This window comes from Paecilomyces variotii, assembly GCF_004022145.1.
Source record: "Paecilomyces variotii strain CBS 101075 chromosome Unknown C8Q69scaffold_6, whole genome shotgun sequence".
NCBI lineage: Eukaryota > Fungi > Ascomycota > Eurotiomycetes > Eurotiales > Thermoascaceae > Paecilomyces > Paecilomyces variotii.
This window is the reverse complement of record NW_021167145.1, coordinates 74,293-88,770: the sequence shown is the minus strand read 5'-3', so window position 1 is coordinate 88,770 and position 14,478 is coordinate 74,293. Positions and strand designations below refer to the sequence as shown.

General features: G+C 48.8%; 5 protein-coding genes across 5 annotated transcripts; 3 read left to right on the top strand and 2 right to left on the bottom strand.

The window, feature by feature from the left end:
* Positions 1 to 822: 822 nt before the first annotated feature.
* On the top strand, positions 823 to 2,321 carry C8Q69DRAFT_271935 (hypothetical protein). The gene has a single exon (XM_028626803.1). It carries the CDS (start codon positions 876 to 878, stop codon positions 2,085 to 2,087), a length of 1,212 nt encoding a protein of 403 aa, XP_028484490.1. The 5' UTR covers positions 823 to 875; the 3' UTR covers positions 2,088 to 2,321.
* A 716-nt stretch (positions 2,322 to 3,037) lies between these two features.
* Positions 3,038 to 4,216, bottom strand: C8Q69DRAFT_444799 (hypothetical protein; the record flags this gene model as incomplete). The annotated part of the gene is made up of 3 exons (XM_028629022.1): positions 3,038 to 3,410; positions 3,672 to 3,921; positions 3,991 to 4,216. 3 exons carry the CDS (start codon positions 4,214 to 4,216, stop codon positions 3,038 to 3,040), a joined length of 849 nt encoding a protein of 282 aa, XP_028484489.1.
* A 519-nt stretch (positions 4,217 to 4,735) lies between these two features.
* C8Q69DRAFT_271906 (putative high affinity cAMP phosphodiesterase) lies at positions 4,736 to 8,310 on the top strand. The gene is made up of 5 exons (XM_028626802.1): positions 4,736 to 5,034; positions 5,125 to 5,794; positions 5,850 to 5,912; positions 5,967 to 6,723; positions 6,782 to 8,310. The coding sequence occupies exons 1-5, from the start codon at positions 4,860 to 4,862 to the stop codon at positions 8,126 to 8,128; spliced, it is 3,012 nt and encodes a 1,003-aa protein (XP_028484488.1). The 5' UTR covers positions 4,736 to 4,859; the 3' UTR covers positions 8,129 to 8,310.
* Positions 8,311 to 9,159: 849 nt separating this feature from the next.
* Positions 9,160 to 10,577, bottom strand: C8Q69DRAFT_271865 (Rdx family-domain-containing protein). The gene is made up of 4 exons (XM_028626801.1): positions 10,377 to 10,577; positions 10,101 to 10,287; positions 9,607 to 9,772; positions 9,160 to 9,539 (listed from the first exon to the last, which is right to left on the bottom strand). The coding sequence occupies exons 2-4, from the start codon at positions 10,260 to 10,262 to the stop codon at positions 9,235 to 9,237; spliced, it is 633 nt and encodes a 210-aa protein (XP_028484487.1). The 5' UTR covers positions 10,263 to 10,287; positions 10,377 to 10,577; the 3' UTR covers positions 9,160 to 9,234.
* On the top strand, positions 10,568 to 12,824 carry C8Q69DRAFT_444796 (hypothetical protein; the record flags this gene model as incomplete). Its single annotated transcript, XM_028629021.1, has 5 exons — positions 10,568 to 10,577; positions 10,715 to 10,757; positions 11,015 to 11,169; positions 11,285 to 12,147; positions 12,234 to 12,824. 5 exons carry the CDS (start codon positions 10,568 to 10,570, stop codon positions 12,822 to 12,824), a joined length of 1,662 nt encoding a protein of 553 aa, XP_028484486.1.
* Between the last annotated feature and the right edge of the window lie 1,654 nt (positions 12,825 to 14,478).

Below are 14,478 nucleotides of genomic sequence, written 5' to 3'. Positions count from 1 at the left end.
TAACACCATTCAAAGGCATTAGGCTAATTGTTCGAAGCCTATATTAAATAGATCCCTAAGATGGTATGGTATAACTAACAGTTTCTTGCTTCTAGGCCCGCTTTGACAAATTCGATAGTCATATAGTTCCATGCAATGTAAGATATGAATATATATACACTCGTAGTATAAACTGCACTCTACTCTATTTATTAGCACATAAAGCAAGCACCCGGTAATCCGTTAATCATCCGTTTGCGACAGATTCTTTGAATCCTGATTATAGGATAGAAACTACTAGCTAATTTACTAGATTACTAGGATCTAGATGTTTTATATGCTAGAGATAAATATGGGATTAAATCCCCCCTTAGATCTAGAAGAAAACAAGCAAGCAAGTAAGCAAGTAATTCAAGTTATTTAGCTCGGATTTTGCTTCCGTGCTAAAGGATTTTAATATTTTTTTCTGTTATGATTGGTTTGTATAATCTACTGTGTACTGGTAGCAAATAATAGTTATACTAGGTTCTGTTATGTAATGTAGTTATTCTCTATATAATATAATATAAAACCACGTCGGGGGCGGAAGTAGTTAGTCGTTTTTTTCCCCCTTGGGATTGATGCATTCCCCTCAATTTGCTTGCGGATGGATTACATGGTAGAGATTTTTTTTTTCTTTTTTGGGATGGATTCGGGGGTCTAGTAAGTGTCAGGGTGAGATCATGATCGTATCGTAGTTATCGTATCGTAGTTATCGTATCGTAGTTATCGTATCGTAGTTATCGTATCGTTGACTCGATTACTATTGAATCAAGGTATATGATGGTTCTTCTTTTACTCTTTTTTTTATTTATTATTTTTTTTTTCTTTCTTGCCTTCTTCTATGTGATGAAACGATGGCCCGTCTTGAAGATCTCCCCTATGAGCTCCTGTTCATGATAGTGGACCATCTCGACCACTACGGCTTTGTAGTTCTACATTCCCTATCCAAGAAATTCTCCTTCATCCACCCACGCATCGGCACTCGCGCTTACTTCGACGGGAGTACCGGTGATGAGCGCGTGCTCAAAAAGCTGCAGGATATATCCACCTCTATTGACGGAACTGGTGGTATATACCCCAAGGGTAAACCACCGGCGGAGTTCGTGTTTGATCTCACGGGGCTTCCTCTCACTGGGCCTCATTGGGAGATAATCCGCGACGTTGTGACGATCATGGAACTTATAGCATGCAAAAGTCCCTTACAGAAGGTTCGCATCGTCGGTTCTTGGGAACAGGCCCGGGAGCTCTTGGAAATGTTCAGGAAAGTGAAAGAAGAAGAACATGGCATCCAGAACTGCTCACTGATAATCGCACCTGGAAATGAGGGTTATAAGCGCAACGGTTCCAAGATGACGTACCTCTGGGCTGTATATCGCAATATGCGGATCCTGCATATCGCAGGCATCACCGGCATCAAGAAAATATCATTAAATCCTTGTGCCGGATCCCGTTTCGATTCTCGTTTATTCGATCCTCTTGCCTTTGGCTCTCATCGTCTCCGGGAGCTGTACATTGGATGCGATCACGGCAAGAAAAATGCGTCGAATATGCACGAGTGTATTACGAAAAAAGCGGAACTTGGTCGTGAGGTGGAATTACCATATATGTTACGGAAACTGGTAGTGTCCTGTGGAGCGATTTGGTATTCAAGGATCCTCGAATTAACCCGAAGGGAGTGCTTGCGAAAATTGACTCTACTAAACGTTAACATCCGAAAAAGAGCACCTTATTCTGGGAGAGAGGCAAAGGAAAACATTCCAAGCTCCCGTCCGCAGGAAGCCCTAGACGGGGACAGGAGAGGAGTGGCGAAACTATGGGGTCTACCCCGACAATGGAGCGTGTGGCAGAAATTTGCAGACGAGTTCGAGCGCCCGAGTTTGCCCAGTCATACGGCCGATTATCGGGGACGAATTTTGGTTGTTGGCATGCCTATGGTGAACGGAAGACGGGTTACAGTGGACGACTCTGCTTTGCAGACGGTGACAGCATTGTCCACAGCAGAGACCAAAAAGCTGATGTGGAATATAAACGCGGAAAAGTACCGGGATTGGATCAACTGTGGATGATCTAAAGTGAAAAAGAAAGGGATGCCCAAAGTCCGTCCTAGTCTAGACATCTCTTCCTGGTGAATATAATAATACTATTTTATCACGGCGTTATCCTGTGGTCAGTCAAACCCATCGAGAGCCAATTATACTTGCCAGACGATAATAGTAGATAGCGCCCGGATATGACTACCGTCGAAAACAAAGAAGAGATAAAGAAGATCAATTAGCGCGGACCCATACATCGACCATAAACATCTGAGCTGATGATGTTTACGAGCAGATGTTACCCCATATCGGACCAAGTACTGAAATGGGTATGGTCTGTTTTTTCAGTTAGATATTGCTGCAAGCCAAAAACATGTAGAGTACACGGCAGACGGGACCCTATCGGCTCGCTGCCCGGGTTTGAAAAAACAATAAGGCTTCGAGAAGCCGATGTTTCTGCAAGGCATTATTGTATTGTGGCTGTCATGGGTAACGCTGAATTATGATTTCGCGCGCAGAATAATAATAATACTGGTGCCCTTGAACAGGTTAGTTTTATGAGGAAACACCTTCGCACCTCGCCAATCGGTTTGCTCCGATGAACTTCGGATCAACTGTGACGGTAGTAACGTGCATCGGGGCTTTCGTAAATGTGTTCTTGGACCGTGAGCGGGGCAAAAAACGGGCCAGCCATCACGAATAATGAGTAATGAGAATACCACATCAACAAGGGACTCGTGCTCTAGGCTGCGAGCAGAATCCCTCAGAGTCGACGATCGGTAACCCCTCATTGACTGGTCGACGTCGAACGGGCAGGTTGGGGGCGCTTTATTGGTCGATGGGCGGAACGGCGTAAATGTCACCGGTACGGCGAATCCCAGCAGCAGGATGGCCCAGCAAGGGGGCCAAAAAGTGATGGATAGAGGCGTCGCTTAACCTTTATGACGCTGAGCGGTTGACAGAGTTGGAGGTGCGATATTCATTCATCGTCTCTCCAGCAGTTTTTTGTCGGCATTTCGCCACCGCACCGTCGGGGGAGCGACTGTGGGCGGGGATAGGCTGATCGATCGCACGGGGGATCTACCAGGCCACGCTGCGGTCCGCGATGCAGGAGAACGGTAGTACAGACCCTGGAGGTGTTGTTGCTGGCGAGCCTCGACGAGCGTAGTGAGCAGAGGGGGAAACCGATCAGCCAAGTCGATCCTCCAGTCGGGGCTGACGACATCGGCACTCGCTTCTGCGCGATGAACAACAACGATCGCCCATCGCGGTCGATGACGAGCGTTGTGTCTGTGTATCGGTGGTTCGCAGCTTATCGGCTCGTGCCCCGCTGGCAACAGGGCCGCCACGTCCCGTCTGTGGTCATCTCATCCATTTTCCTTCGTCTCCTTCAGCCGCCAAAGGGCCAGCCTGGTTTTAGGGGGCTTCTCTAGAGCACCCCCGCTGAAACATGCAACCACCAGGCGATAACCTTGACACGAGCTGGGTGCTGGTCCCCATCGCGATCTGGGCTGACGGAACTATTGTTCGCTGGGCACCACAGCCGGCCGACGGCTTCTAGAAAAGATGACTAGCAAAGCCACGGCTAAGACTGGCGCTACTCCACTCGCGACTCACTTATCGCCCGGATCGGCGTCCAAGTGAACACGCATGTGTCGTCCTCTCCGTAGAATTCTCCGTAGAAAGCAGGGCCAGGGCAAGCCCGCGGTTGACAGAGGCTGCCGGCCGGCCAGATCGTCTCGCAAGATGCTGACTCGCTGACCCGTCGGCGAAGACAAGGAAAGCCTGGATATCCCATCCAAAAGGCTCGACGAGTCTTCTCCGTGCCAGCCCCAGTGGCTCCTCTGGTTCGGCCAACCACAGACACCTTCCAGAAGGCCAGCAGAAGCCTGCCGCAAGACCGTGCCGCCTCGCCCAAGGGTCTGCTAAGCCTTACTCTCCCTCTCTCGCTCCATCTCGTTCTCCCCCATCTCCACATTCGCATTTCCTCTGTAGTCCCTCCTTCTCTTCCTTTGTTTCTGCACCTTCCGCAGCCCTTCTATCTTCTTTCCAGGACCGCCGTGCGTGTGCGCGATACTCGCCCGAACATCAATTCCGCAACGTGACCCCCTTTTCGCCCGTAAGGCTGTTCGATTCTGGCCCCCTTGTTCCTCCCGAACCATTCCTGTCTTGCCGGTCACCACCGCTGCTCACGCCATGACTCCTTGAGAGTCTTCCAGTTCATCTGCCATCTTCTTCGACTGCCGGCCGAGTCTTTCCCGCGGATCCTGGATGTTTCGCGCAGTCATTCTTTTCCCTATCTGTCGGATAACGTGTGTGACGTTGGCACTGCGATCCCGTTGACATTCTTTTTCAATTCCGGCGAGGAATCGCTCGACCAAATACTGGAGTCCAACACGAGTCTCCGGAAGACAGGCCTGCGTCCTACACCCGAGCATTGCCGTGGCACCTGGCCTTTCTGCGAAGAGTACGGAGTCCGAGTGTTTGACAGGATACGCGCGACTCCTGTGTCATCACCGACGTCGTCTCGTGAGTTTGTGGGGGTGGAAACTTTCATAGGAGTCAGGCGGCAAACACATTGTGCGTCCTGAGTATATCATCAATCACTTGTCGCCAGTGTGCGCGTTCTGTGTCCGAATTTCCTCCAATCTCCCTCGAACCCGCAGATCACCGATATCCTTGTACCTTTGGGTCTCCCTGGGACTGTATGGGCATACCGGTGGCCGAATCAAGTCCTTTCCGACATTCTGACACGGACAGTTGAGGATATCCCTCCTTGGGTTCTCAACTCCGTGAGGCATCATCATGGACCGCGCCGAATGTTGTGCTGTCTACATCGATGACCGCGTTAAAGCCGAGAGATGGGTCAGGCGGAATTCGTCTGACGCCTCTACAGGCTCCGCTGGTTCATTTATTTTGGCTGATGAGCCGGAGATTCTCCAGTCGAACGTTGAAATGCTACTAGAAATTAGCAAACAGAGTATGTTCCCAGGTTTCTCGAGGGTTTTAATCGCTGCCCCTTTCTTGAATGTTACATTAGCCGTTCCAGACTGACAACAGTGATTTCCAGTTTACCTGTGCCATTCAGGAAAGTCTTTTGCTAGTCAATTAGCAACTCTCACTGAACAGTCAGGGAACGACTGTACGCCTATCTTCGCTTTTTTCGATGTCGGCCTTTCTGAAGAACAGGCTTCAGCTCACCGGAGAACGAGCCTGCAGTTCGGCACGGAATTCCCAGCCGCATCCTCATCTGCGGCCGCTCGTCGTGGCATGAAATATTCATCCGAATCTGAAGAATCTTACGGGCTGCAGCTTCTTTTCCATTTGACATCAGATATCCAGGTGCAGGATGGACCGAAGTTAGTTGTTCCTGTTGCAATTCTGCGTCCATCGGACTCAGCATTATCTGGGCCGAGATCTGGAAGTTCTCATTTGCCCCTTATTATGCGACCCTTCGCTTCTTCAGGAGAGCCGGCGACTTTCCCGACGGAGCAACAGGGCACTGAACTGCCAATACCTGAGTCGAAACAGATTGCCCGTTGTCTAGATGCAGGGGCAGTGGATGTCTTGACGTCCCCGTTGGAAAAGAATAGAGTCCACGGTCTGGCGGTTCATGCTTATCGTACCCGCAGGGCCGCACAGAAAGAGCTTTCTGGTTTCCTTGCGAATCGTAAGCTTCGAAAGCATTCGTGGGTCGGTGTGCATGACCAGCAACCATACGCCTATCTGAGAGAGGCCATGTGAGTGTTTCAACCTTTCGCTATCATTCGTGCCCCTCACTAACACGATGTAAAGGGTGTCAAAGCTCATGAAAGGAATTTGCGTTCCCGAAGAAGTTATTGATGACTTCCAAGATCGGTAAGTGGCTGCAATATTCACCTTCGGTTAGTTCACGACTGACATTTGGGGCAGCGAGCTTTATGTCCTCGACGACCGCAAACAATTTGTTGAACGCGAAATAGGAAACTGGTGGTTTTGTGCGCACGACTTCACTGAGGACGAACTGGTATACGGCGCATGCAAGATGCTTGAGCATGCATTGACCATGCCAGAACTTGAAGAGTGGAAACTCACACCGGGAGAAGTCAGGACGTTCCTCCTAGCCAGCCGAGCCTCCTACAACTCCTTCGTCTTATACCATAACTTCCGTCATGCTATCGACGTCCTACAATCGGTTTTCTTCTTTCTACTCCAGATTGGCGTTTTGCCGCCGTATGCAATGGATCCGGGTGACGTCCCTACCGTCAGATCGCCCATCGCGTCGATGCTAACACCACTGGATGCTCTCACTCTTCTTATTGCATCAATCGGCCACGATGTTGGCCATCCCGGTGTGAACAACATCTTCCTTGTCAAATTGAATGCGCCTTTGGCTCAACTCTATAACGACAATTCTGTTCTGGAGGCTTTCCATTGTGCCGCGTTTTCTCAGATTCTTCGCCGACATTGGCCAGCCGCCTTCAAGGACAGGCAGGTGCGAAAGCTACTCATTAGCTCCATACTGGCAACTGATATGGGTGTCCATCATAAATTCATGGAGAGCCTCGGTAGCCTGCAGGAGAAATATCATGAGAATGATGACGTGCAGACATGGAAGCCCCAAGATATCGAGAATTACCGGACTCTCCTCTGCGGTCTTCTCATCAAGTGCGCAGATATCAGTAACGTCGTGAGTAGTTTGAGCATCTCATGGAGTGTAACGAAGCTTGCTAACAAAACCGTTCCAGGCCCGACCGTGGCGAGTTGCAGAAAAATGGACAAACATTCTTCAAGAGGAATTCGCGAACCAAGGCGAGATGGAGAAGGAGGTCGGGATGGAAACGGCCCTATTTGGAGGTCCCCCAGAGCTGGGAAATATTCTCAAGCTCGCCACAGGACAGATCGGCTTTATGTCCATATTTGCCTTGCCCCTCTTCGAGGGTGTCGCGGATCTCATGTCACAAATGTTATTTGCATCGCAGCAAATTCGGACTAACCAATCCATTTGGCAGAGTCTTGCAGACCGGGAGAAACGTAAATCTCAGCAGTCAGGAGGTCGTGTTGAGATAACTCGTTCTCCACGCTCCAGGAGCCCTGTTGTGCCAGCGCGCGAACGTTCCGGCGATTCAGTGCCCTTTTCGACGCCCAAAGAGAATGTGCCCACTGACGAGGATTTGACTTCGCCTGAGGATCGTAATGGCAGCACCATAAGTCAGGTTGATCTGCCTGAGTCTTCCGGTCCAGTCTTTTCAGTGCCGTCAACTGCCCTGGTCACAGAAAGCCCACGCCGTCAGTCGTCAGCTTCTGTAAGGACAATGGCTCTTCCAGCCGAGCCTGGGGGATCCGATACTCCACAATTCAACCTACGTCCTCAGGTGGATGAATCGGACGGCATGAAGTCGCCCTCGAGCGAATCGTCAGTCCTAGCTGCTGTTCTCCTAGCAGGCTCATCTCAGAGAGGGCAGGAGGCTCGAAACTCCAGCCTCAACGGTGGATATCCAGAGCAATCAGAGAGTCGACGCTGCTCGCATCAGAGTCATCGGTCTAATAACCACCATAACCATCTCTCTAAGAATTCGTCGTCTCTGCCATCGAACTCGAACCGCACCAGCTATGCCCGCACACAGAGTGGTAGTACATATACCAACACGGTGATGACTCCGGTCTCGCCGGCCACGAATGCGACCAGTTTCCTTACGGTAGATAGCGGTGAGGACAAGGACTTCTCTCCTCACGATGTTTATGACAGCGGCTGCAGCAGACCATCATCTTCCGACGTGCCAAGCTATGTTCATCGCGACTATGATGGCAATGGGCATCTCGGTCCATACAGACACCAGCGGCGACCATCTCATCGTGTTGAGGATGTCAGTAAAGACGACATCAAGACGACTATCGTCCGCAACGGTACCCGCAGTCCTGCTGCTTCGACTGTGGCCAGCGGTAGTGGGAGGACAGGAGATTCTCACGCAGAGTCTCATGGCAGTGATGGTATGCAGCGGACAGTACCGAGGCGACGGAGCCGTCTTCGTCTAGCCTTTTGGAGACGCAAAAGTCACCCTTCGCATCCGCAAGAAGTGAGTGGGGAGCTATAGGAGAACTCGCATTTGTAACAATCTCGTTTTGATGATTTTGCACGGTGTTCTTGGGGGCGTCGAGTTATTCTATTTGGTGTTTTGGCTTAACGCCAGGTGAGGCGTGTCGTTACGATGTTGGGTTCCGGTTCACAAAAAAAGGTGCATGATCTCACGACCGCATTTGGATTTCGAGGTTCTCTTTTTTCCTGGGTTTTCTAAGTGTAATCTTTTTGGGTCTTCTTGGTGGCAAGCGACGCGAGGATATGGCAGCTGCCCCACTGCGTTCAGTTCTCACCTTTTTTTTTTTATTTTGGTTTTTATTTTGCGGGATGTTCATCATCCTTTTGGCGATTATTGCATGATGTGATACCAGTTAGACACGATGAGGTTGTGGCCTTGCGAGTCCCATGGACATGGGATGACGGAGAGTTGGTATCGAGTGAAGTTCTTAATGCTAAAAAGTGGAAGCCGCCCGCCGCCCTCAGTACGCGCGCACCTCGCGTCTGGGGACGACAGAGGCAACAGTCAAAATTGTTCCCTGTCTACGATTCACTCGTCTGTACTTGTCGGGGGATATCCTCTGTCAATAGTTAGTGTCACATGGCTTCCGTCGTCGCCTGGTTTCACATCATTCTTTTGCTATCTTCTTCCATGCATGAGGTCGAGGATCCTGCTATTATGTTAGGTCCTCCTCGATCTATATCTATTATTCATCCTGCCTGTTTGTTTTCTTCTCTTTCTTTTCTGGCTTTGGATGCTTCTTTTTTTTTCCATGACTTTTTGGGTTATGGATCTTTGTGTACAGATTTCCGCTGCATTTGTACCATGTACATACAGGATATACCAATTTCGACGCCATCTTCTACCGGCTCATGCCTCTTAACATACTGTTGGTAATCTGTTCGAGTCGTCGCGTAGATTAGGGTGTCAGTCAAGTTTCTGGACGGAAGCGTGTTTTTGATCTAGTTCTGACTAGACTCTTGAGGCAGGAGATATAGGCAGTAGATTTACAGAACTCTAATAACGTTAGGCATCTATACGAGCACGAGCTCAAACGGATAAGCACAATCAATCAATTCCTACAATTCTACAGTGAACCCTCGTTTTCTGCATACACATCACTATTAACAATCCTCACACTCTTCCCTATCATTCTTATTCCCCGCAGAACCACATCTCTGAATCGTCTCTGCCGGAGCCCCCATCCCAGGCTTCGTGTCAGTGTTCTCTGCCACTGTCCTAGAGGCCGGCGATGGCGCTATGCCACCCGTAGGCGCAGGCCCGGTACTACTTGATACGGGACCCGTCACATTCGGCGCAACCGCAGTATCTCTCGCTTTGATCTCTTTTCCCAGAGCGCGGTCAACGTGGCCTAGGTCCCGGGAGGGATCGACGACGTTGCGCACGAGGGATTTCAAGTTCTTGACTTCTAGGATGAAGGTTAGCGTTATCCTAACTTGGACATGTGTATAGTGTGCTTTTAAGCAAATACGAACCAGGGAATCCACCCATGGATTTTCGATCCCATAGAAGCGTTTCCTTGAGTGAGGGATCATCTCCGGACTTGTGCTGGATCGTCACGGTGAAAACGCCGCCGGTTGTTGGGACCAAGGCTACTTCGCCTAGTGAGGTGTTGAAGGTCGAGAGAAGCTCTTGTCCAAACTGTATTAAGTCAGATATAGATGGTCTGGTATACGCGAACGCCGTTCAAAAGAATTAGGGCAGGACTTCGATTCCGGAAGTCGACGACCATCTTTCTTGAAAGGCTGAAGACGATAGTGTATGGAAAACAGAAAGATGCAAGGCAGATGGAAAGAACGTAAAATATATGATAGTGCGATAATAGAAGAAACGCCCAAACGCCCAGGCTGGAATGAATCATCACAATCAAAAGCCAAATAATAAAATACCACTGCGGAGAAACGAGAGAGTACCTGTTGAACATGTAGAAAAAGAGCACAGACAGCTTCAAGCAGAAAGAACCACTTACATATGCCGCCCGCAGCATCCATTTACACTGCGTGCAGTACTTGATCGTGATTCGAGGCAGGTAGACCTGCGTGGAGACGCCACCGTCGACGTTTGGATCCTGCGCGGACGGGTCAGGCTCTGTCGGGTCCTTCTGTTCAATGGGAGGCATTGGTTCTGTCATCTTAAGGATGAATGCTGGGAAGATTCTGCGTGGAATGCTCTGTTCAGTAGGTCGTGGTTGTTATTGTGAGCAGGGTTATCGTGACTGCGGGTAGATGTTGGATGATGTAAGTACCTAAGTGGGTTGGTTCGGTTTCGCCTTTCTGATTTGGATAGGGCTGATGTTGGGCATAGCTGGATGGAGTGCAGACATGCGTCTCATGTGGTTTCATATATCGTAAATTATGTTCCCTCTATTCCAGAATGCTTTTCCAGGTGAATCCTAGCAGGGACAGTTAGCTACGGTAATAGCTCAGCCTCTTTTTCATGCACCTAAGTAAGTACTCAGAGCACCGTGGGCCTATCTATAGAAAATAATGCATGTTAAGTGACAATTTTATCTACAAACACGTGACATCTTGATCTACAATATTCATCTGACCTATATTTTGAGTACTCTCTATCTATATACAGTACATGCGGTCAATTATCAAACGTCCCCCAGTTATCCATGGGAGTAAGTCTTTGTTCGTGGGAAACCTTGGCGCTAAGTATCACGGGTGTCATCCCACCCGGACCATCCCATCCCACTCGGAGCTTTACTGACTTGACTTGGTAGTAATTATTTAACCCTCCTCGTACAGACGGAAGATATGGCACTACCGAGTCAAGTTATGAATCTTTTATTTTTATTTTTATTTCCCTTTCTCTCTCTGTAATTTTATCTTCGACTGCATCACTACTCAACTGGAGTGAACTATTATGTCTACCAAGCCAACAGAAAATGAGAACATCCGCCGGTTCACGTGTCAGCATCCAGGATGCGGCGCTACATACCGTCGAAAAGAGCACCTGGCGCGCCATGCGATTCGACACTCGCAGAGGGGAATATTTAGTTGCAATCTATGCCGGGCTAGTTTCGATAGGAGGTGAGTTATTTTGGTTGTTTTAGTATGAAGACGTAAATTGTCAGAAAACGAAACAGATATTAGAAGAATTGTGGGAGAACTGTATATTCAAGTGTATATAATTATATATATATAGACTTGAGAATTTCTGGATCCAATTTCTATCATTATTGGTGTCCCAACAAAAAACTGACGGAAATCTCCAGTGACACCCTACAACGACATAAGAAAGTTCATAACAAGAACGACCAGCCAAATCCGGCGCGAGTGCTTAAAGCCTGCAATCGCTGCCGCATCCAAAAGTCTAGGTGCGATGGACAGCTCCCTTGCTCTATCTGCCAAAAGAGAGGTGTTGTCTGTTCATTCGACAGGGCGAGTCCAAGGTCGAAGAGGCAACATCGGCAGAAAGTCAGCGCCTCAGAAGCGGAGATCGTTTCGGATTCTATTATCCCTCAGGATCCTAATAGGAGACTTATCGATCCTCCTCCTCCTCCTCCTCAGCAGTCATACCTGGTCGGCAGAAATGATCAGGAACTGTCACCGGTAGCATCAGGCGTTCCAAATCATAGAAGAAAAAGCGAATCTCCTCCCCCTTCCAACTCTACGATATCAGCCAAAATGCAACTAGTCCAACACGAAGAGCAACTACAGCGAGAAGGACTGCAGTTGGCACCGGCTGATTCCACCGTTCCATGGCAGACATGGCCAGGGAATATGTTTTCCTCCTCCTATTACTCTCTTGATTATCCAGCTGGTCTGGATGATGACGATTATACTACCCAGCCCATCGATACCGCGTACTACGTCCGCCTTTACTTTCTGCACTTCAACCCCCAGTGGCCTTTCATACATGAAGCGTCCTTTCGATACCAGGAAGAGCCGACTGTGCTCGTGTTGGCGCTCGTGATGATCGGCTTATGGATTACCGGCGAAGCGAAAGCGCGACGTCAGGCGTGGAAGATCCATGATCGCCTGCACACTCTTATAAAAGAGCAGATGGTGAGTTTTGAGTTCAACGACACAGCATATATCCTCGCACTTGACAACTCAAGAAGTGTCACAAAGGCTGAGGACTTTTAAACCAGACAAGTTGGCACACCCCGCAGCCAGAGCAGCAGGATATCTCCCAATGGCCCATGGCAACATACCAATCGATCCTCCTCTACATCATCTTCGCTCTGATCGCCGGCCCACCCCCCAGAGAGGAAGACAGCACCGAAGCGCTTCTCGACCGCGTACGATCTATCCTAACCTCTCTAATCGAAACCTGTCTTGTCCAGGGCCTATTCTTCTATCCATCCATGCTCGCCCGCGGCTGTCCGGATGATCCCATCGTCTACGCCTGGGCCCGGACGGAAGAGGCCAAACGTTTCTCTTTGACCTTGTTCAAAGTAAGCAATCTCTTCTCTGGCGTTACGGGCGATGATGCCCGGTTATCAGTCTCTGATCTCCGATTTCCCCTCCCTGATAACGGTTTCTTGTGGGGTCCTCGTCCGAGTATTCACGATTGGTGGCGTCGACGGGACCTGCGGTTGAAGAATCCTGCAGAGACTGAGGATCGATGGATTAGTGATATCTTCGAGGAAGCTAGAGCACAAGGGGAGAAGGCGGGAGAGAGACGCGCGTGGTTGCGGATGGGTTGTTGGTTGGGATTCATGGCGGGGGTTGAGCCTTGATGGGAGATCAAGAGTGGCTAGGATAATGAAATCGTAACGACCCCTACATAAAAGATAAGAGGACAGCATTTTAGTTCTTAAATATACCTGTCAAAAAGCTAATAAATCAAACCTATAAGAGAACAACAACACCTCATATAAGTATAATGAACCTCTTTCCAACTACCTCTAAGATAAATCCAGCAATCCCTCATGATACTACTATACTATACCAGAATATCCAAACCAAATAATGCTAACTATTAAATAATTAATTAATAATAAATCATACCTAACACCCACAAAACCCACCCCCTTTCCTTTCCTTTCCTTTCTCCTTTTCGCACCGCACCCATAACTTTATGGTAGATTCGAAACACACCCAGCACGCACTTGCCCCCAATGACGCAAGGGATAGAATACCTAATCTTCCCACACACACACACACACACACACGCGCGCGCGCAAAACTCTCCGACTTTTCTAACGTCGTTATTGTCCCCTCCCCGCTCGTTCTCCCGTTCGTTTTTAGCCGAGCTATACTATACTATAGATAAAAAGAAAAACCTGAGAGATGATACATTTCTTTATCTCGGCCGTTAGAAAAGCTTAGATTAGCTTGAAGAACCGCATACATATATACTTTATCTGCAACGGCAAAAAAAAAAAAAGAACTATGATACATACTACATAGCAAAAGGAAGGAATCTTCCCCCCCCCTTTTTGTCTATTCTCATTCACATGGCCGTTACGCTTGATAGTTCTCTTCCTCCCTTGGAATGGAAGTGGAGGCCGTCATCCATGCACACAGTTGGACTTGAAACTTAAAGTATTGTACAACTGCTACGTACATATTATTATTGCAAAGTCAAGACTTACTTCGGATAGGAAGCAAGGGGGAATTAGTTGTAGTGGGATAACTTACGTAGATAACAGCACAGCAGAGCACAACGCACTTTACTTGCTTTATAACTAGTGCTGGATATTGCTACGGACGATGAATAAATGGCGGGCATTGATCATAGCATATATGTACAAGATAAGATAGGCAACAGACTGCAGAGTAGACGTTGTAGATAGAGCTTATTCCGATTTGCAGAGAAATTACCGAAACTCGGGATCCAGCTGCAATGCAGGTGAGCATTGTCCAGTGCGTCGATCCGCGCACGCATGTCGGAGTCGCCGGAGGCTAACTGATCTCAGAAAGAGTGCATGGTGGATGGGATGGGATCGTTGTGGTATCACCACGTCAGCTGGACGCCTCATTTGAGGCCCTCTGGATTCCTGAACTGGAGGGATACTGGACAACGTGCTGGGCCCAGTTCGAGTCACGACTGGAAATGCGATGAGATGGCGTGATGAAAAAAACCTCAAAATCCTTCTTGATTTTTCGGGTATTACAACAGTAACTAGTATTTGGTCATGGTAGCGCGGCCTCCTCCATGATGAATCTATTTTACACAGTAGAACAAGAGGATACTGCTGGACCCGGGAGGCATGGAGCCAATGCCAGACCTCCCTGCAGACCGCTGTGTGATTTTTAAACAATCCAGATAAAACAGACGACACCGCTGAGACAAAGGAAAGCAAAAAGTTTTTGAACAAATTGACCGATGAACGTCGCGAACCCGGGGTAGAAAAGTGAGGTAAAGGTGAAACTGAAGAAAAGATGGCA